The sequence below is a fragment of the Ostrea edulis genome, chromosome 2, assembly GCF_947568905.1.
Source record: "Ostrea edulis chromosome 2, xbOstEdul1.1, whole genome shotgun sequence".
NCBI lineage: Eukaryota > Metazoa > Mollusca > Bivalvia > Ostreida > Ostreidae > Ostrea > Ostrea edulis.
Window position 1 is genome coordinate 107,448,171 of NC_079165.1, and position 21,875 is coordinate 107,470,045.

Sequence of the window (21,875 nt, forward strand, 5' to 3'; positions counted from 1 at the left end):
TATTTCCTGCGTTCAATATTTAGGCGGATCAAATGTCCAAAATTAGGATGCTTTGATACAGCTCCGTCCGCGTGCTAACTTCGGGTTGTTTTTGTCCTGCTTTGGATAGAGATACTAATGCCAAAACTTTTTTGCTTCGCCCTCAAACACGGTCACGCCGTAAAACATATTATCGTATTTCAAAAATTGTCCATGTTTCAGATCGTTGGTCTCGGGAGGGGTGTCTTCGTTGAGTGAGATGTACATGTATATAAGTAATAGAGGGCGAAGCCCTCTCACGGCCCGAAGGGCCGTGAGAGCGGAGCTCTCCCTATAGGTAACACGTATATACATGTTTAAAAGGAAAATATAGGAAAACAATGAAAAATTAAACCATACCTATGGAACTTGAAAATTTTGGTACTAATGGCGTCGATTCGAATACTATCGCGTGGACATGTATTTCTCCATTTTGAATCTCGTTTACCCTAGTTCACGTCGTTCTGAGATGTTACATAAAATTCGTAAAAGCATGTAAATCTTATTTTCTTAATCATATATAATCACTCCACCATTCACGCCATGTTTGTTGTTGTGGTTCAGACGCTATGTTTGTAAATTTGCTAAATAACGACGCTGAATATGACGTCACAATGTATTGTTTACATCAATTGCGTTATATTTCCCGCGTTCAATATATAGGCGGATCAAATATCCAAAATTAGGATGCTTTGATACAGCTCCGTCCTCGTGCTAACTTCGGGTTGTTTTTGTTCTGTTTTGGATATTGATACTAATGCCAACATTTGTTTGCTTCGCCCTCAAACACGGTCACGCCGTAAAACATATTATGATTATAAATCTTCATAAAATGATAGATTTGGGCCTCGTCAAAACTAGTATAAGTATAACTAACACTGAACACCTACACAATTCTATGCTGATCATGTTGTAAATCAATCGCAACTTCTGGGCTTGGCGGAAAGGCCCGAGGTGAGGTCTATGATGCATTCTCTACCCAGAATTCCGTGCTGCCAGAGACAGACCCAATCGGAACTCCTCGAATGTCTCGCGCACTCGACATAGATCTCGGATGTAATAGCGAGCGCAGCGAGCCAGCGCGCGGAACGCTGGCTCGTACTGCGAGCTCTAATGACTAGAGCGCGGGAAATAATCCGAGCTAAATCTCAACCTCTAACAAGAATTTTTTTTTGACGACAATCCCAGAAGTCCCTCGTACAAAATGGTGGATGGTTCGATTCGTAAAATAATAATTAAAAAAATCTTTGAAGTATTACAAACCTTTCTTATTTGAAAGGAAAGGATGACAATCATATTTTTCCCTTTTTCTTTTTAAAATATTGTCTAAAGAAATGTAAACAGTCACGTCACAACTATCATCCTACGTCACAACAAGCTCGTTGCATTTCCCGCTAAACTGGTTCCTACATTGGCGAGAAGAGCAAGGCAGTAATCCTACGTATTGACAGTGAACCAGATCAGTTTTCCTTGTTTTCAATATAAATTTTTTGAAAATGTATTCAGATATGCTGCGCTCGCCCCAACGGTCACACCGTGATTATATTACGATGGAGTTGGCAATGCATCAAATTCACTCATGGATGCCATCGTATTACATCCGAGATCTATGTCGAGTGCGCGATACATTCGAGGAGTTCCGATTGAGACAGACCTTCTTTGAACATCGGAAGGCCTCGGTACCAGGCTACGTTTATGTGAAGCTTGCGTAACTCTGGTGAGAAAATGGCCTATGATGTTGCCTCGTTGAAGGCGCCTCGTGATTGAAGAAACGAACAAGCATATTTTATTTATTCAACAATTATCAATACTTATTTCTTCTGTAAGATCAAAATCAAGCATCGATAAACAACAGATTTACTTCATATCGTATTTTCTTATGTTGTCATTTAGAAATAAACAACAGGAAACTGGCTTAGATCCGCCAGCCAAAGCGCGCCCGTCACTTTACTCTCATTTTTGCTATTTCAGGTATTTTATCGAAAACGACAGTAGTTTTTTTTTTAATTTGTTTTACGATATTTACTAATCAAGTAAGATAGGACTTCACCTCTTATATGAAACAATATTAAAGATGCAAACAGTAACTCTGGAGCCAGCGTTTCGGTGTTTATTGGCAAAATTTGTTAATTTATAAGTATAGATTTAATATTTGTAATATTTGCAAACTAAGCCATATATAACACACATGAACGACATGAACAATATGAAATTGTCAAAGTTTTGGGACGACCTGTTCCTTCTTCAGGACTATAATATTTTCATAGAAATACTACCGGTAAATCAATAAAATTACAAACTATATGTAGCACTAAACCTATGCCTACTACCCGATCCCATTCCCTTATTAGTGAATAAATCATTGTTTAAATAAACTAAACCTAAGCTACAAAACCCGAAAACAGACAGAAGGTCTACATATTGAAATTATCGAGGGCAACATATGAGGCAACATAACAATGTCTGCTCAGAACGAGCGTCAACACTGAACTGAACTAATTAACTCTACGCTAGATGAAGTTATAAACAAAAGAATGGGATTATTAATGTAGACTATAATTTAAAATCGGTTTGTCGACTCGTTCTAATGACGGGTCATTATAAGTATTTTGTACCTGGAGGAGTGACGCTATATAACTGGTGTTAAACTGTGATGAAAATGTTTTTCAAAAGAAAAAGATAAACTAAAATACGAAAGAAAGAAATATTGGTGCTGAAGTATAGTAATCCCGTGTAAAGAAATAATTAGGGGACCATACGAAAATTATATATATTCCCAGTGCTTTTATAAGTTTCTTGTTGGCCTTGTATCTTTTTAGATTCCACATTTTAAGAGTTGTTGGAAGACCACGGCGCTGTTGTCGATTTAAACCTCAATATAAACATATGTATCCATTTTGGGAGGTTTATATTAAATGTCCTTAAGTTCTATAAATAAGTCTGGTCCCGGTATCAGGTTCCAATACATTTAGTTTGCGATACGGAGTTCCGGTAAGATAATCTCTCATGTATTGACGTAATGCATGTTGATATTGCATGCAACCGTGTCTTTTTCTTGCAAAATTGTATAGTATTAGAGTATATCACAAGATCTAGTTGATATATAACACTTGGCAGCTGAGACATTTTTTATTGATATCCGTTTACAATCCTTCAGATTATTTTGATAAGTGAACCAGGGCGCGCGGATCCATGTTTATAACATGCCTATACAAGCATTTAAAGATTCCATTGTCGCTAAGCTCTGCAATATCTGTCGTTGTAATATCAGGAGGGTGTATTATTTCACCTAACAGAGTGACCTCTTCTGTTTTATGCAAACTGATCCTTTATGATGTGTCCTCATTGATCTGCGTTCTTCCTATCTGATCTTATTCTTTCTCTGATTCATTAACTTCTACAATAGCATTTTTTTCTTTACAGTTGATTGTAAAAAAAATAAGAAGAATAGATTAATGAACATAGGCCGTAGAGGACGACATGATTGTGACATGTAGTAGTGGTATGCTTCTTCTTGTAAGTTTTACTCTGGGAACAAATTATGTTGAAGGGAAGAAAGACGATATAAACAACGAATATTGTGATTCTGACAAATGTGGTTCACTGGTGAGAAATCTTGTTTACAATGAGGACTCCGTCAGTTTGTCCATCACAGAAAACGGTGTCAAGTTCATCGAACAGTTCTTTCCAGCCTCCTTAAAATCACTTACACCTACCGACTGTCGCGAATCCCGCAACGAGTTCTGTTTGACGTGGGGAGATTCTCTAAAGGCAGTAATGAAAAGGAAATCTCTGAAAAGCAAGGAATGCTTTGAGCTGAATTTCACATCGAAGCCATCATCAGACATTCTTCCCACATCCTGCATTCCGCTAGAGGGCGCTGCGTGGTACGGGGGCGCGGAATTACACACACAAAGGTGGCCACTCAATGACGTCGACTTACCAATGCAACCATTCATTTCAAATGATATCGTTCCAGAAGAGACTGCTTTTGGTAACGTTTTGGAGCCGTACTGGATCAATTCTAAAGGCGTGGGTCTGTACGTGAGCGATCTCTCCCCTTTGCATGTTGCAATTAATGAAAAGAAGTCTCGTCTGCTCTGCCTTCAGGCGAAATATGAAGACCCACACTTTCCAGAACTTATATCGCAGTATCTTTCTCTTAATTATACAGTATGTAAGCAACGCAATGTTAAAGAGATAAGAAATTTCGTTCATGATTTAATATTTGATATTCCCAATGGTATGCCGGACGAAAAGATGATCAAAAGTCCAATCTGGTCAACGTGGGCGAGGTACAAAACTCTCATAAATCAAACGAAAGTCATAAAATTTTCTGAAGAAATTAAAAGCAAAGGATTTTCTAACAGTCAGATTGAAATTGACGATAAATTTACAGTAAAGTACGGAGATTTTGACTTTGATTCAGAGAAGTTCCCGGACCCGCTAGGAATGTTTAAAAACCTGAAGGCAGATGGATTTCGGACAACAGTTTGGATAACACCCTTTGCTAACTTGGATTCCTATGCTTTCTCTGATGGAGTAGAGAAAGGTTATTGGTTGCGAGATATTGCCGGGAAAGTTCCGGCGCTGGTAAAGTGGTGGCAAGGAATAGGTGCAATCCTCGACGTCACTAATGAGGAAGCCGTAGATTGGTTTGTCACGCGCCTTCGCGACATACAAACTGAATATCAAATCGACTCTTTCAAGTTTGATGCTGGTGAAATGACGTACATGCCATCCTCCTATTCCACTCGATACAGACTGGGAAATCCGGGATTCTTTACCACACTTTATGTTGACATGGTTTCCAGATTTGGTGACATGATAGAAGTAAGATGCGGTTACAAATCGCAGAGACATCCTGTGTTTGTTAGAATGGGCGATAAAGAATCTACGTGGGGCTATGAAAATGGGTTTAAAAGTCTTATTCCCACAGTCCTTACCATGGGGATTCTGGGATATCCATACGTACTGCCGGATATGATCGGTGGGAATGGCTATGGAGAAAACCTCGGTATTGATGTGGTTTTGCCGGAGAGGGAATTGTACATCCGCTGGATGCAGCTTACGGCCTATTTACCGTCAATGCAATTTTCGTTTGTGCCATGGGACTATGACGAGGAAGTTGTTGCGATTGCAAAAGAGATGGTGAAAGTGCATGAAGAGGTGGTGACTCCAATCTTATTTCAGGCCTCCATGGAAGCTCAAAAATCGGGTTAGTTACATGTACCTCCACTAACGAAACCATGTTTCGAGACATCACCTAAAACACAACAGCGAATATACTAACACTGAATAATACGATGTAGCAAATACTATAATTATTTGAATTTAGAGAAATGCAGATTTTGGAATGACATTGTCATTTTTAAATTTCAGGAGCACCTCTGATCCGGCCGTTGTGGTGGATAGAACCAGATGTTGATCAGGCTTTAAACTGTGACGACGAATTCCTGGTTGGAGATGTGTTACTGGTCGCCCCGATTACAGACAGGGGTTCAAGGTCGAGAGACATTTACATTCCTCGAGGAGAGTGGCGCGATAACCTTCACGGTGATACTGTTATCGGGCCCGTTACTCTTCGGAACTTCGAGGTCGCCTTACAACAAATAGCAACTTTTAATCTAGTCAGCTAATGTAGAAAATTTGAAATATAGATTGTTATAGCTGCTTGTTATTGTGGTTTATTCTACTTTATTACCACTTTCTGTTTTCATTGAAATAAAGAATCAGAATAAATTTTCATTGTTCTAATTGATATGTGCTAATTTGGGTCGAGTTATGCAATTAGTACTTCTGTACACATAACACTGATCTCCCATTGTTTCATGTAGTAATTTTAATTATATCAGCTTTCTGGTAAATTAATGAAATCAACATTCACCGACTACGAACAGTTTACCAAGGTCATGTTGATATTAATGTACTTATCATCAACCTGACGAAATCCCCCCCCCTTTTTTTTCTTTTAAATTATTATTCCGGTCATAACTGTAATTCATTTTATGTCTATCAACATTTATATGTCAATTCGATATATCCCAGTGAGCTCGAAATAAAAGACACCATATAGTCTTCCACATCTGCTTCGCACTTCAATATTTTATTGACGATCGATGTCAACGGCAAACTAACAACTCAACTTTATAACAAACGGTTGATTTCAGCTTCTCCATCGTCAACTTCCCATATTTATGTAGTAATATTCCATTATTACATGCGTATGGTGTTTATATCTCTCAACTGATTCGATATGCAAGAGCTTGTTCTGCGTATCGTCCGTTTTAAAATCGAGGCAGGCTACTGACATACAAGTTGATTTTACAGGGGTTTCAAAAGTCGCGTTTAAAATTAGCATTTCGCAAATTATATGGTCGTTATAACGATCTAGTTCGTCAATACAACCTATCATGAGGTCAAATGCTGTCTGACTTGTTTCATACCGATCGTTAGGCCGTTCTTGACACACTGATTTTGACTACGGATAACTTCGTTTACCTGATCAAAATATAGGGCTCAAGGCAGGTGTGACCGGTCTACAGGAGATGTTTACTCTTCCTAGGCACCTAATCCCACCTCTAGTGTGTCCAGGGATCCGTGTTTTCCCAAACTCACTATTTTGTATTCCTTGTAGGAATTTTGAGATTGATTGCTGTTCGTTATCTTCACCTTTCACTGAAGAAATTTGTCTAAATCAGAAAGGGGGTTCCATAGCTTTCCTGCACTAAAACGAAAAGAAGCAGAGCATAACTTGGTCAGTTTTTAAGTAAAGGCAGGCTACTGACAAACAAGTTGATGGTGCAGGGATTTAAACAGTCTCGCTTAAAGTCAGCATTTTGCCAATTCTATGGTCGTTATAGCGATTTAGTTTGCCAATACAACCTATCATGGGGTCAAATGCTGTCTGACATGTTTCATACCGATCGTTAGGCCATTCTTGACACTGATTTTGACTACGGATAACTCCGTTTACCTGATCAAAATATAGGGCTCAAGGCAGGTGTGACCGGTTGATGGAGATGCTTACTCCTCCTAGGCACCTGATCCCACCTCTGGTGTGTCCAAGGGTTCTTGTTTTGCCAACTTTTTCTCTTGTATTGCTTATAGGAGTTATGAGATTGATCACTGTTCGTTATCTTCGCCTTTCATTCATAAGAGCTGACATGAATTCTATAAATAAAACATAAAGCACGCTGCTGTATCTTTTCAAGATTCTTTGTCTCAGCTTCATCACAAAAATGACAGGCCAATGGGCAATATTTAAAGTTAGATATGATAAAAGTGTGGTATATTGTAAGTCTTCCTAATCAATTTAAATGAGCTTCAATTATTCTCTTTTTAAAAAGGACATTTAGTTGACGTGATAGTTGTGTTGTGTTTATGCTGCTTAAATTTCAGTTGATAATCTATGGTAACACCTAGTAATTTCACACAATCTTCTGGCTGAATTTCTGTTCCATCAATATTAAAAGTCATTGCAGTATTTGTTTTTTTTCCCAATGCAAATGGCTTGAAATTCATCGGGGTTTGCCTACATCCGATTATCTGAAAAACATTGTACTAAGTAAAAGTTATTTGATTCCAAAAATTGATTTACATCTGAAATATCTTAACCTGCACATGACAGAGTGTTATCGTCCGTGTACAATGTATATGTATAATATCATAATTTGAGACAAAAATAGATATCGTTCAAAAGGTGTTAAAAATTATCGGCCAAGGGATGGACCCTTGGGTCACGCCTCTCAACAAATAAAAATTATAAGATAGCTCTTTGCCCGTGTGTCTGAAGTTTTAATAAAAGTAAATCATGAGGTACATGTCTGTGGTCATTTCTACTAAACATGATCGCCATATAGTGTTGTAGTCACACTTTTCTATATACATGTAATAACAAGAACACTGAAAGTGCATATGAACTACTTTATAAATACCGTGACCTCCCACGCTTATTTTGTAAAAACGCTGAGTGCATTCATATTGGTGACCATGGGTAATATAATTAAGTTCCGTGTTTACCTTCGTCTAGGTCACCTGTACGTTTCACACCTAACCGGGATCTAACTTTCCGTGTGAGCTTGGTTCTGTTTACCTGGTCTGTTACTGTATTCTATGGGAACACATTCTCTGTCAAAGGTCTTTATATTAATGTTTATATTAACGTTTGTAATCTAACAACGCTGTGTGTATTCGTGTGACTATGGGTATAGTTTAGTCCGTATTTACTTGTGTTAGATTGTTAATTCTATGCGAACACATTCTCTGTCAAAGAGTAATTGTAGTAATTTCGGAATTAGAATAAACTCTTAACAATAGAATTTTGGAAGCATTCAATGTATATCCTTGAATTAAAGATTTCAATTCATATTATATATAATGGTATCTGTTAGGATTTTGTCATGATGTCAAGGCCTTTATTTTACAAAGAGATTTTTATAGCGAGGGAGGACATTTGATATAATAATATTTATGTGATTTATGGATTTTAGGACTATGTCAAGGCCTTTATTTTACAAAAGAGATGTTTATAGCGTGGGAGTAATTATGAGGCATTAGTATGCTTCCTGTTAATGTCTTCCTATACATTCCGTGTTCTACAGTAGGGGATTTTCACGATATTCCATGTCCGTGTTTATTTTGTATTTTAGTCAATATTACGTCACTTTAACGATTCAAAATAGAAAAAAAAAACAGTATTAATATCTATAATTGTATATAACTCTATAAGTATATCAATGTCTATAATTAATATAGATTAATCTAATTATTAATCAAAGGAAATGCATATGTTGCCACACTTGTAAAGATGTTCGACATATATAAAGATGTCAACGTCGGACATTCTCACATTTTCAGTAAAACAGCATAGCAAAAACACATAAAAACGGTTTAAATTGACAAGATTTAAATTTCAACAGTTTCAAAATTTGCTACCTTATATATATAATTTGCTTTCATATTGTAGAACGTATGAAGATTATATATATATATACTACTACTAAAAATTTGATAAGGATCACTAGGTTATATGTGTGTAATTTACCACTAACATAACAAAAGACATAAATTTGACTCAGAAACGTGTTTACTCAGGTTATGAATGAAAATTCATGAACGGCATGAACTTTTATCAATACGGAATGCTTGAAATCTGATAACAACACCAAAAGGCATTTCATTACAAAAAGTTAACAGCAAACCAGAGAAAGAATTACACAGTTTTGGGGGATAGTCCATCATTACACTTAGTCGATGAAGTGTCAATACCGGGTATGGCCTCCCCTTGCATCAATGACGGCTTGACAACGTCGAGCCATGCTGTCAATAAGCACCCGGATGTTTCCAATGGGAAGGTTCTTCCACTCTTCCACGAGGGCGTTTCCGAGATCTGCCAAAGTCGTGGGTTGTGCTCTACGGCGTGAAAGGGCAACCTGCAGCATGTTCCATACAAGCTCAATCGGGTTCAAGTCCGGCGAGCGCGCTGGCCAGTCCATACGGACAATTGTCTCCTGTTGAAGGTACTGCTCCACCATCTTGGCGCGATGAGGACGGGTGTTATCATCCATCAGGATGATCTCAGGGCCAACAGCACCAGCGTAGGGTCTGATGTAAACATCGAGGATCTCATCCCGGTACCGCACCCCCGTCATTGTTCCTCTCTCCAGGACATGAAGATCAGTAGATCTGTTCTTCCATCCCTGCTGATTCCACCCCAGACCATGATGGAACCACCACCATAACGGTCATGTTCACTGATGTTGGCATCATGGAAACGTTCACGTTGTCGTTGCCACACTCGGTGCCTCCTGTCTGTAAAGTCCAAACAATACCTGGACTCATCGGTGAACAGAACTTGAACCCAATCGTTCTGTGTCCAAGTGACATGATCTTCAGCCCAGTCCTATCGCTCCCGCCGGTGTCGAACAGTCAGAGGGACTCGAACACATGCCCTTCTCGAGTTGAGACCTGCATTGTGAAGCCGATTCCGTATCGTCTGAGTGGACACATTCACCCCCGAGGCATTCAGGAGGTCGTTACGTAGTCTGGTTGCTGTCCAGAAGGGATGGCGTCGTGCCTGAAGAGCCACAAAATGGTCTTGGCGTTGGGTTGTCGACCTCTGACGACCACCCCCATGTCGGTGTGCTGCTGTACCAAAAGTTTGCTGTCGGTTCCAGGTCCTGTTTACAACGCTCTGGCTGACGTTTAGTGCATTTGCAACGTCACGTTGTGAATAGCCAGCGTCAAGCATTCCAATACATCTCCCCAGTTGTTCTGTCGTCAGGCGACGCCTTACACGTTGAGGGGGCATTGTGTTGATAAACGTAGTGTAAACACTCAAGTGAGTTTGAAATTTTAGAAAGAATCAGACACCGATGCCCGAGTGAAAATCGTGCAATGGTAGAAAAAGCATAAACTGTGATGAGAAACGCATTTCCCATGGTATGAAATGCACGTGCAAGTTTGTTGAAGAAGTTTTTGATTTCACTTGGACACAATATTGCAGTTATGCAGTTCTTGATTTTTTAAACAGAAAAATATCTATGATCCTTATCAAATTTTGAGTAGTATATATTACAAATCGCATTTTCCTCTATGAACCAACCAATTTCAGCACGAGACACAATCCGTTCACATTGACTATGAACGGATTATGAACTAGCTTAAAGCACGCGACTGAGAGAGCGTAATGATTTGAAAGAAATAGAACATCTGTTACAAAGATCTCGCAAGTCACACCTTTTGATTAAGATTGTGAACTTACATGGATTATCATCTCAAGCTTGCGGTTTCCTACCTCCAAAATACAATACACCTTGCAATGTTGATAAAAGGCAGGGTGAGACGAAATGTGACGTCATGTCTATGTGTTGACGTATGTCAAAATAACTACTGTGACAGAGGCTAGGAGTTCGTTATTATGCAACAAAATAGAAACAATGTAAACAAACGGTGTTTTAGTGAATGAATATAAATACAAGAAATGAACATCACTTTTGAGCTGTTCATGGTCAATATGAACGGATTTGGATTTGAGGCAAATTTTCTGTGAATCGCTAGCGCCTCAAATCCAAATCCGTTCATACTGACCATGAACAGCTCAAAAGTGATGTTCATTTCTTAAATATATAGTAAACTGAAATAATTCCGTTCATTCAGAAAACAAGATAGTTGCGGTAATGCGGAGTCGAACCTGGGACCACGTGATTGCGAATGAAGTACGTACTGATTAGGGATAAATTATATAAACCATTGAATTAAGGTTTACCAGTAACCGATACAACCATTATAGAGAAAACTTGTTCAAATATTTGATTTACACAAAAATTAAAAGTTATACCGGTAATCCATCTTTATGATTTTGCACCCAAAAAAAAAGAACAAACCAATTGATATCGTCTTTAAAATATCCACACCAATGAATTGTGAGTGCATTCAGAGTGATCGCCTATTGTTCCATCAAACTTTAATTTGGGGCAAAGTCAGCGTAATGATTTATGATGTTGTATTTTTCATAAGTGCCTAACCTGACTACTATTTTGGTATAGTATACTTTAAAATGTAACATCATTATATAAATAGCAATGTAACTTTAGAATTGGGTTGGTTGGTTTTATATTGTTTAAAGTTCCGCACGAGATTTTTTCTCTCTTATGGAGACGTCATCATTGTCGGTGAAGGGCTGCAAAATTTAGGCCTATACTCGGCGCTTACGGCCTTAGAGCAGGGAGGGATCTTTATCGAGCCACACCTGCTGTGACACGGGACCTTGGTTTTGGCGAACTCGATCCGAAGAACCGACCCATTTAGTCGTCTCTTACGACAAGCAAGGGTACTGAGGACCTATTCTAACCCGGATTCCCACGAGAATTTAGAATCAGGAATATTTAAGAAAAATTTATTGTTCAATAGTAATCCACTGTTTAAGAATTTAAAAAAACAAAAAAACAAAGCGGTTTATTTATGGCGAAAATACATCGTGAATGAGAGTTTTTAATTAATTAATTAAGCATACGATTTAGATATATCATTATATGACTATAACATATCTACGGGTGACGGTTGGCGAGCACATCAAATGTAGCCATGGTTCAAAGTCATGGTCCAAAGTTATCCTCTTATATTCAAATGCTTTTTATCCCGTGATGCCATCATTTATATTTGTTGACTCATGCCTTCGAAAAAGATACATGAAATAGCTGATCTACATTTTGTTATTTGACATTTCTAAGGATTTTGTTTTCCTTTTAATGTGCCACAAATTGTAACGCTATCCATTTCCTCATGTTGTGAACAATGCGCGGATGGATCTTGATAGATATAATACTTCTATTTTAAAACGGCTGGGAATTCGGACAGAAATGAAAGTAGAATGTAACTAGAAATGTAAATGTAGGAAATATACATAAAAATGCACGAGAGTATGAACTGCGACGATTCACGCAAAGAAGAAGTGCATACATGTATATTCAGTTGCCCACACAATGGACATCGCATTTCAACAAACATTAGACATTTAGAAACCACACGATACCTACGGGAAATAAACATGCACAAATGTTAGGTTTTTTAGATAATTTTTTAAGCAATTGATTCTTTTTTATACAATGAAAAGTTAAAGGTAACGAACAGTGATCAATCTCTTAACTCTTATAAAGAACAGAAAATTAAGAGAAGGACAAATGCGGATCACTGGACACACCAGAGGTGGGATCAGGTGCCTAGGAGGAGGAAGCATCCCCTGTTGACCGGTCACACCCACCGTGAGCCGTTTAGTAGTAGTTTAGTTATTTATAGTGACATGTGTTTATTCAAAAACATTATGTTAACAGGCAGTATAAAAATAAATCAACCCTCCGGCGCATTTGGGCCCATATGCCACTCTCAACACAAAACTTAAATGCAGTACATAAAGAAAAAAGAAGCACAGCGTTAAGAGATAAAGGATTGATGATCGATTGTATGTTGTTTAACGTCCCTCTTGAGAATTTTTCACTCTTATGGAGAAGGTGAAGGGCTGCACAATATTTAGACCTATGTTCGGCTCTTATGGCCATTGAGCAGGACAGGATCTTTATCGTATCACACCTGCTGTAACATGGGACCTCGGTTTTTGCTGTCTCATCCGAAGGACCGCCCCATTTAGTCGCCTCTTACGACAAGCAGGGGTTACTGAGGACCTATTCTAAGAAATAAAGGAAAAATACCTAGATATACCTACTTGTTGCAAGTAAATACCTGCAGTATCAAGTTAACCAGCGTCTTTTATGATCTATGATATATTAACATCCGCCGTTAGCCCTATATCTTGATCAGATAAACGGAGTAATCCGTAGTCAAAATCAGTGTGTAAAGAACGCCCTCAATTAGTACGAAATATGTCAGACAGAATTTGACTAAATGACAGGTTGTATTGGTAAATCGTTATAACGACCCTAGAATTTTCGAAATGCTGACTTTAAACGAGACTGTTGAAACCTTTGTAAAATCAGCTTAATTGTAAGTTAATTGTAAGCCTCGATTTAAAAACTGATTATACGCCGAACATGTTCGTGAGTAAGGAGAAGGCATTGCCTGCTGCCTAATCCTTATTATGCTATTCATAATAAAATATTGTTTAAATTATGTTCGTGAGTAATGAATCGTTTAAGGGAGACAAACACTATATGCAAGTGATAATGGAACACTGTTGCATAAATTTGAAAAGTTGACGACGGAGAAGCTGAAGTCATCCCGTTTGTCATAAAGTTCAATACTCATAGTTATATGTAGTTTACTATTAACATCTATGTTCAATAAAATATCCAAGTATGAAACATATGTGGACGATTTTCAGGCGTTTTAATTGAGTTCACTGGGATATATCGAATTGATATACACGTGTATGAATAAAAATGAGCATTGTTAATATATTGTTGTTAAATCTAAATGTCGAATTGAAGACCACAGCAAGAGATATTTTACATATAAAAACAATTCCGTACTTGGGGAGCACAATTCGTGCCCATGGAAATTCCAACAAATGTTTGGAAGATCTGATTACCAACGACTACGAAGATGTTGTCAATGAGTAACTCCAGCATCTTTTTAATATGATATTCAAAGTACTTGCGTGTAGAATCAGTGGTGTTTAATAAAGTGAAATTTCTTTGGATGACTGACCACAAGATATGAAAATTTGCGTGTTTTATCTTTATTGAAGAAGCAGTTGTGTGTGATGTCAAAAAGGCCTAGTCTCTAATTCACAGTAAGGTCGTGTAAACTGTTGAAAAGCAATACGTTTTGATGTTGATGAATACAAAACACAATGCATTGGTGCCCTGGAATACAATGTCTTTGAAAAACACATTGGTTGGTTTCTTGAAATACTTTATTAAATATATAATTATATAATTATTAACATCAATTTCATTTAATGAATTTGTTCGGTTTAGGAATAAAATATATAATTCCAAAAACGTCATTACAAATTCATACTAAATAACAATGTAATCTAAAGCCATTGTCAGGGAAAAAAACCTCTCCATCTGTATATTGAAAGCACCATTGGTAAAATATGTTTTCGATCTAGGAACAGCAACACCATTCCAAAAGACCATCACAATCTTATAGATCTAGCTGCATTATTAGAACATTTTGTCAATCTTTGGTAAAATTATTTGTTCAGTTTTTGGAATAAAAAGTAAATTCCAAAAACGTCATCACAAATTTATACTTGACATCTCAAGTATAATCTAATTTGATTTCATAAAAAAACATCTTCGTAGTACAAAAATAAAAAACGTAAAATATCTGATCTATGAATAAAACATCACACATTCATAATCATCAAAAAATATTTGTTCGATCTCGGAATAAAATACACCATTCCAAAACGTCATTACAAATTTATACTAGACTTCTCAAATATTGAATTCTATTCCATCAGGAAAAAAAACAACATTTTTTGAGTGCTGATATGATAAACGATCTAGTTCCATTGATAAAAAAATATTTGTTCAATCTAGAAATTAAAAAAACACTCCAAAGAGTCATGAAGATATAATATGTTTTGTAGGTTTCGCCTCGATCGACAATGGTTTTTCGCGGGGTGACAATTTCACATGTTACCCTACAAAACATGCGATATTTTTCGTGTTACATTGAATGTTTGAACCGTACGCGCTAACATTTTGCGCCGTTAACAATTTTTATACTGTCACCCGTCGCCATACATTGTCAACCGTTGCTATGCACTGTTACCCGGAGGGCATGGTTTATGCACGCAGTGGGGTAACGATACTTTTTAACCAATGTTTCTAAACCAATCATATTCGTCTAATATACATGAAAGTATAACAACAAAATTTTATACTAGACTTCTCAAATCCATTAAGCAAAAACATTTCAGAAATAGAAAATACTTGATCTCTGAATAAAACAAATTCATAATAATATGAATGATGAAAGATCTACGTCCATTCATCACAAATTATTTGTTCGATCTTGGAATAAGGTGCACCTTTCCAAAATGTCATCACAAATACGTACTTGCCACCTCAAATATCTATTTCCTTTAATCAGAAACATCTCAGATATCGAATCCCTTTAATCAGAAACTTCTTTTTGTTTTAGTTGTAAAGCAAGAAATTCATAATTTAGATATAGAAGTGGATTGGCGCTAGAACAGCGGATCCATGTCTGACATTTCTAATGCGCTCGGCCAAAAAACTGTTAAACGTTTGAGGTTTGATGCAGCACACAGATAGAGAGTCGAACCCCAGACCTCATTGCTGTAACGCGATCGCCATATAACCACTAGTCCACCGCGACCAGTAATTATACTGATGAGTGTATCACAGATAGAGAGTCGAACCCCAGACCTCATGGCTGTAACGCGATCGCCATATAACCACTAGTCCACCGCGACCAGTAATTATACTGATGAGTGTATCACAGATAGAGAGTCGAACCCCAGACCTCATGGCTGTAACGCGATCGCCATATAACCACTAGTCCACCGCGACCAGTAATTATACTGATGAGTGTATCACAGATAGAGAGTCGAACCCCAGACCTCATGGCTGTAACGCGATCGCCATATAACCACTAGTCCACCGCGACCAGTAATTATACTGATGAGTGTATCACAGATAGAGAGTCGAACCCCAGACCTCATGGCTGTAACGCGATCGCCATATAACCACTAGTCCACCGCGACCAGTAATTATACTGATGAGTGTATCACAGATAGAGAGTCGAACCCGAGACCTCATGGCTGTAACGCGATCGCCATATAACCACTAGTCCACCGCGACCAGTAATTATACTGATGAGTGTATCACAGATAGAGAGTCGAACCCCAGACCTCATGGCTGTAACGCGATCGCCATATAACCACTAGTCCACCGCGACCAGTAATTATACTGATGAGTGTATCACAGATAGAGAGTCGAACCCCAGACCTCATGGCTGTAACGCGATCGCCATATAACCACTAGTCCACCGCGACCAGTAATTATACTGATGAGTGTATATTTTTTATCTATTTCTTGTAGATATACATGTGTACAGTAAGATTATCTCAAAGCTATTCATTACCCACTGAAATAAGTTATGATATCGACTACATGCAAATAGTTACTGTATAATATTCTCAAGAGTTTCTGAAAGGAGAAATCATCTATTGGTATCATTAATGATCTTTGCAACAGAGGACAAAACATTGTGACAAGAACAAAATTCTTAAAACTGGCCTCGCGGTAAGTACATTTTACCGGCCAATTTAACCGTCTCCTCAGTTTGACGGAGATGAGATTTCTCCGCAAACGTCATAACAAACGGTAAATCGTCAAAGTTCAATAGTGCACGTCAAGCACATCAAGAGAAGAGTACTATCTGTTGAGGTACTGCACTTTAGCTCAGTCAAGCAACATTAATCTTCACAAGCAAAATGAACAACTACAGAACAATATGCATTTCTAAACGGCATCGCTTTCACGTTTGAAACACAGCTATTTGGACAAAATGTGTTTAAAAATTGACATTTTAGTTGATTCTGCCAGAGACATACACTGTGTAACGGCCCCACCTATAAATCGTTAATTCCTATTGATTGTTATATATTTCTCTGGTTCTGCTGGCAGTGAAAGTAATTTTTCAGTTTGTGTTCAAAACGTTAAATAGACCGTTGATTATACTATCGTTATCTGATCAGGTTTATTCAATACGGTACGGTTAGAATTATTTCATTTCCCAACAAGGTATCCGATTAAGCGATTTAAAAACTTCTATTTATAGAAATCTTATTTTAGACTATCGGAACGCGGAAGAAAATTGCAATTTTCCCCAGGAGGTGAACAAACTACAAGATCCAATAAACCATACAAAGGAATGCATGAAGTGTGAAAGCATGTGCTTGATAGATTGTTAGGCCAGATAAAGTTGACAACACAAAGAGCATTCAATTCTTAGTATGAGGGGTGAAAAATCAGAAGATTCATTAACATAATTTGTTTTGTTCCAATCGTTCCGTTCTGCTGCAATTTAATTCAAAATGCGTTGAAGTATACCACCTAACCCGGCTTTTACAATGGCGTCCTCCAGTTCCCGTGATCCTTCGCGCGGTCGAATTTCCGTCCACTTTTTCAAGCATCGGTAAGCAATTTCCTTGGAATCGCCTTTATAGTCTTGTTTAATTATGCATATGTCTGTAGCCGTTAGGCCCAGAAGTATGCCGACACGGTATATTGCCTCCCCCACAGCTAGATACTTAGAGAGCTTTCGGATGAGTTCATCTGTAAGTAAATATTGATACACGTTATGTTCTTGTAAAATGCGACATTATGCTGTAAATGTCAAAATCGAAATAAAAAGAAACTTCAAAATCAAGAGATTTTGAGAATACATATATATATATATAGGATTAAAAATTAAAACCGGCATTTTTTTTCAGGTCACCTTCCTGGATACCTGGATATGTAATTTAATCCGCTCGACGTGACAATGTATTTTGATATTCGGTATTAAATATCATATGATATATCTCCCACTCAAATGATAATTAAAGTCGATGCACTGAATATTGTGTATATGATGGATTGGTAAGAGCAAGTAGCATATTTACATTTCCTGTCAATGCTTCCGGGAAGGCGGTAAAAGTTCGGACATTTCCTTCCAGAGGCGTCCGTCTCCAGATCATCTTCTCGTAGAGGAGCGAAGCACGGGACATAAGGCACCGCTTCCGGCCAATCAGATATTATACAACACTGGACGGACGCATCGATCCGGGAAACACTAAAACAGAGGTTTTGTGACAACTTTAAAAAAAAAAAAAAATTTACGTTCTCTGATTCTTGTATGAATAATCTCATGCTATAATATATTCTTTTTTAAAAGCATTTCTTGTAAGACAATGAATTGCAGAATTCTGCTTCCGATATTTGTTTACAATTCGAGAAGAGAATGAGAATTCCGTCGGTACCTTTCTAACTTCCTCTTCCATAAATAATCTACAAAATAAAAATAATCAAAATACACATTTATTTTACATAATATGATGTGTGGATGTTTACATTTTTTGATCTTTTTTGGCATTTCTTTTATAATCACATTGTCTTTCACTAATTCAGAATTGAGATTTGTGCATGATTGATTATGATTGAATATTGTTTTACGCCCCTCTCGAGAATATTTCACTCGTATGGAGACGTCACCACTGCCGGTGAAGTGTTGCAAAAATTAGGCCTATGCTCGGCGCTTATGGCCATTGGACAGGGAGGGATCTTTATCGTGCCACACCTGCTGCGACACGGGACCTCCGTTTATCCGGTCTCATCCGAAGGACCGCCCCATTTAGTCGCCTCTTACGACAAGCAAGGGATACTGAGGATCTATCCTAACCCAAATTCCCACGGGATGATTTGTGCATGATGATAAATTGGTATGCATAAAGGCAATAAAATGAAATCCTATTTGAATCGCGTTCGTGCGTGCGTGTGTGTGTGCATTTACTTCATTTTTATTTGTTTTATTTACAGAAACAACCAGTGCATTTGAGAAGCATGATTTCTTTTTCATCATTGACTTATCAGCGAGAGCTACACATTCAGCTGCAATAAAACTCTTGTATTCCGATGGGCTGTATGTTTGCATGAAAGAATTTTGGACCAAAAATATGCACTTTTTCCATAAGAAACCAATTTTCTGAGGAAATTTATCTTTTACCTTATGATGACCAATATTTTCTTTATAAATTAACATATCATTAACATGAAATAATTAATTTATCTTCAAACGAGGTGAAGAGCAGGGAAGGTAAATTCCATGCCATAAATGGTGAGTCCTTTTGAATTCCTCAAATCTAATTTGTAAAAACAATATGCTTATTCCTCCTAGGCACGTGATCCCGCCTCTGGTGTTTCCAGGGATCCGTGTTTGCCCAACTCTTTATTTTGTATTGTTTATGGGAGTTATGAGATTGATCACTGTTCGTTATCTTCACCTTTATAGGAGTTATGAGATTGATCACTGCTTGCTATCTTCACCTTTATAAGAGTTATGAGATTGATCACTGTTTGTTATCTTCACTTTTATAGGAGTTATGAGATTGATCACTGTTTGCTATCTTCACCTTTATAGGAGTTATGAGATTGATCACTGTTTGTTATCTTCACCTTTATAGGAGTTATGAGATTGATCACTGTTTGTTATCTTCACCTTTATAGGAGTTATGAGATTGATCACTGTTTGTTATCTTCACCTTTATAGGAGTTATGAGATTGATCACTGTTTGTTATCTTCACCTTTATAGGAGTTATGAGATTGATCACTGTTTGTTATCTTCACCTTTATAGGAGTTATGAGATTGATCACTGTTCGTTTTCTACTAATAGAAACTGCATACCTCTTTTCAATGTGATCAGAAGACAGATAACTAAACACCCGATTCTCCAGCTGCACGTGTACTCTGAAAAAGAAAGTAAATAAATTACATTTTCTGCAGTTGTAGATTGAGGAGATACAATTTTCCTCTCTATAATTAGACATTGTAATCTGTAGTCACATGATCTAGAAGTTTATCATCTTACTTCCCCACGAAGAGAGGTCGCCCGTCCTAATTCTGTTCTCAGATTCAACTATTTCTCTTGAAATTAAAAATAAAAGTTCATTTTAAAACACATGTCCTTTTCACATTTTTTTAATAAAAGAAATGCATTACTTAAAAGTGTACTACCAGAAACATTAACAATGAATGCATGGGTCATTACCGGTTATCGATTTCGTTGTCCCTGTCCTGGTAAGTAGTGAAGTTTATTGCAGGAAACAGCTGCTTGCAGGCCGACCATGTTTTAAAGTTCTTAGAAGCAAGAGACAGATCCGTCAGAATTGAGAAACAGCTAACAGCGCCCACTGTACTATCCGGAAGTCCAGCTCCCTGCAAACATTGCAGAAAATTATACTTTACACCCAACTAACAGATACTTTTTTTGTACTTAAAAAGTGAGATTTATTTATTTATCTTTTTATTCAATATTACTTATTTACATCTTCAACAGTACATGCCATACTAAATTACATCATCAACGCTAAAATGGCTTATACCATGCGGGAAACTTATGAAAATAATTTCAATTTCCTGAATCTTTATCGCTCATTCTAAGTAGCCAAACAAAACATTAATATGTCTCTCTGCGGTTCTACCTCCCAAAGAATCCCATTCTGCTTTTCGTTGGCCCCGTCACGGAATATGTAACTGCTCTGTAACTCGGTCATCAACGACAGCAGAAGCTGGTGTTTATCGATGTTACGGAACATTTCCTGATCTGGTCTGTTTTTGCGGGATTCAGCCACAACCAGGCTGACAAACAGTACGCTCCAGTTTAACGGCATCCACAACATATCACGGACTAAAATAAGAATATGTAATTATTTATGCTGGGATGTGTGGGTAAAAAACAAACAAACAAAATGTAGTCTGACAATCAAAGAATAAAATAAAGAGAGTAGAACATTATGCAATTCTGATTTCCCCATACCAGTATTCAAATGCTATCGCAGAATGATTAATATGTTCATCTTTGTAAAAGGAGATTCGTAAATTGTAACACAATTTCTGAATTTGGAAATGGATGAAGATTGCATGCAGAAACTCAATAAATCATGCTGTAATTTTAAATTTGTGCAGTACAGTGAACATGTTTTCGCTTTGTAAAGTTTTGAAATGCATTGCTTTGCTAAGCTTGTGTATGCACTTTAAATTTCGCAGAGATAAAGCGACTCAACCCGTCATGCTACAATTTTCAAGTTTTGGCTGAATAAAAAAAATATTTTGTGCAATATAGTGAACATACTTTTGTTAGAACGGTTTCGCTTTGTGAATGTTTGAGATATGTTTCTTCTTTGCTAAGCTTGGATATGCACTTTAAATTTTGCAGAGATAAAGAGCAGGTACACGCATAAAGTTCTCTATGCATTTTTTTACTGGTTTCAAATTTTTAAATTACAGGAGCATACTACGTGCTTTGTCAAAACTATCCAAATCCATGATAGATTTTTAATGGCGGGTGCTTATACAGTTTAAAAAGATTATAATTCATGCACAATTTTCTTACATTATATTATTCAAAGGCAAATACCTAAGTATTTTTTTAAATTTAATTTCATCGCTTATTTAATCAATTTATAAAAACAAAACACTCAAAAAAATATATGATTTTAAATTCTAAATACCTTTTCCCCAAGATTACATAGCGTCTAGAATCCTGCACAGAATTGTAAATAATGTGACTCACCTGTGCGATTTTACTTATGTAGCAGTTTACCTGTTTCAGGTGTAAATAAACAGAACCGTTTTTCCTTTCTTTGTGACGTCTATT

The 21,875-nt window shown here is 37.2% G+C and overlaps 2 protein-coding genes across 4 annotated transcripts; one reads left to right on the top strand and one right to left on the bottom strand.

Annotated features, from left to right (window-relative positions):
• The first annotated feature begins 2,972 nt into the window (after window positions 1-2,972).
• LOC125681575 (myogenesis-regulating glycosidase-like) lies at window positions 2,973-5,761 on the top strand. Of its 2 annotated transcripts, none has more exons than XM_056155999.1 (3): window positions 2,973-3,009; window positions 3,442-5,236; window positions 5,401-5,761. In XM_056155999.1, the coding sequence occupies exons 2-3, from the start codon at window positions 3,499-3,501 to the stop codon at window positions 5,655-5,657; spliced, it is 1,995 nt and encodes a 664-aa protein (XP_056011974.1). In that variant the 5' UTR covers window positions 2,973-3,009; window positions 3,442-3,498; the 3' UTR covers window positions 5,658-5,761. The 2 variants fall into 2 exon arrangements, with proteins under 2 accessions (XP_056011974.1, XP_056011975.1); XM_056156000.1 differs by having other exon boundaries at window positions 3,004-3,026.
• Window positions 5,762-14,371: 8,610 nt separating this feature from the next.
• Window positions 14,372-21,875, bottom strand: LOC125681580 (uncharacterized). Of its 2 annotated transcripts, none has more exons than XM_048921737.2 (8): window positions 21,792-21,875; window positions 20,701-20,906; window positions 20,268-20,434; window positions 20,088-20,143; window positions 19,904-19,966; window positions 18,482-18,509; window positions 18,125-18,294; window positions 14,372-17,795 (listed from the first exon to the last, which is right to left on the bottom strand). In XM_048921737.2, the coding sequence occupies exons 2-8, from the start codon at window positions 20,896-20,898 to the stop codon at window positions 17,545-17,547; spliced, it is 933 nt and encodes a 310-aa protein (XP_048777694.2). In that variant the 5' UTR covers window positions 20,899-20,906; window positions 21,792-21,875; the 3' UTR covers window positions 14,372-17,544. The 2 variants fall into 2 exon arrangements, with proteins under 2 accessions (XP_048777694.2, XP_048777693.2); XM_048921736.2 differs by having other exon boundaries at window positions 21,730-21,793.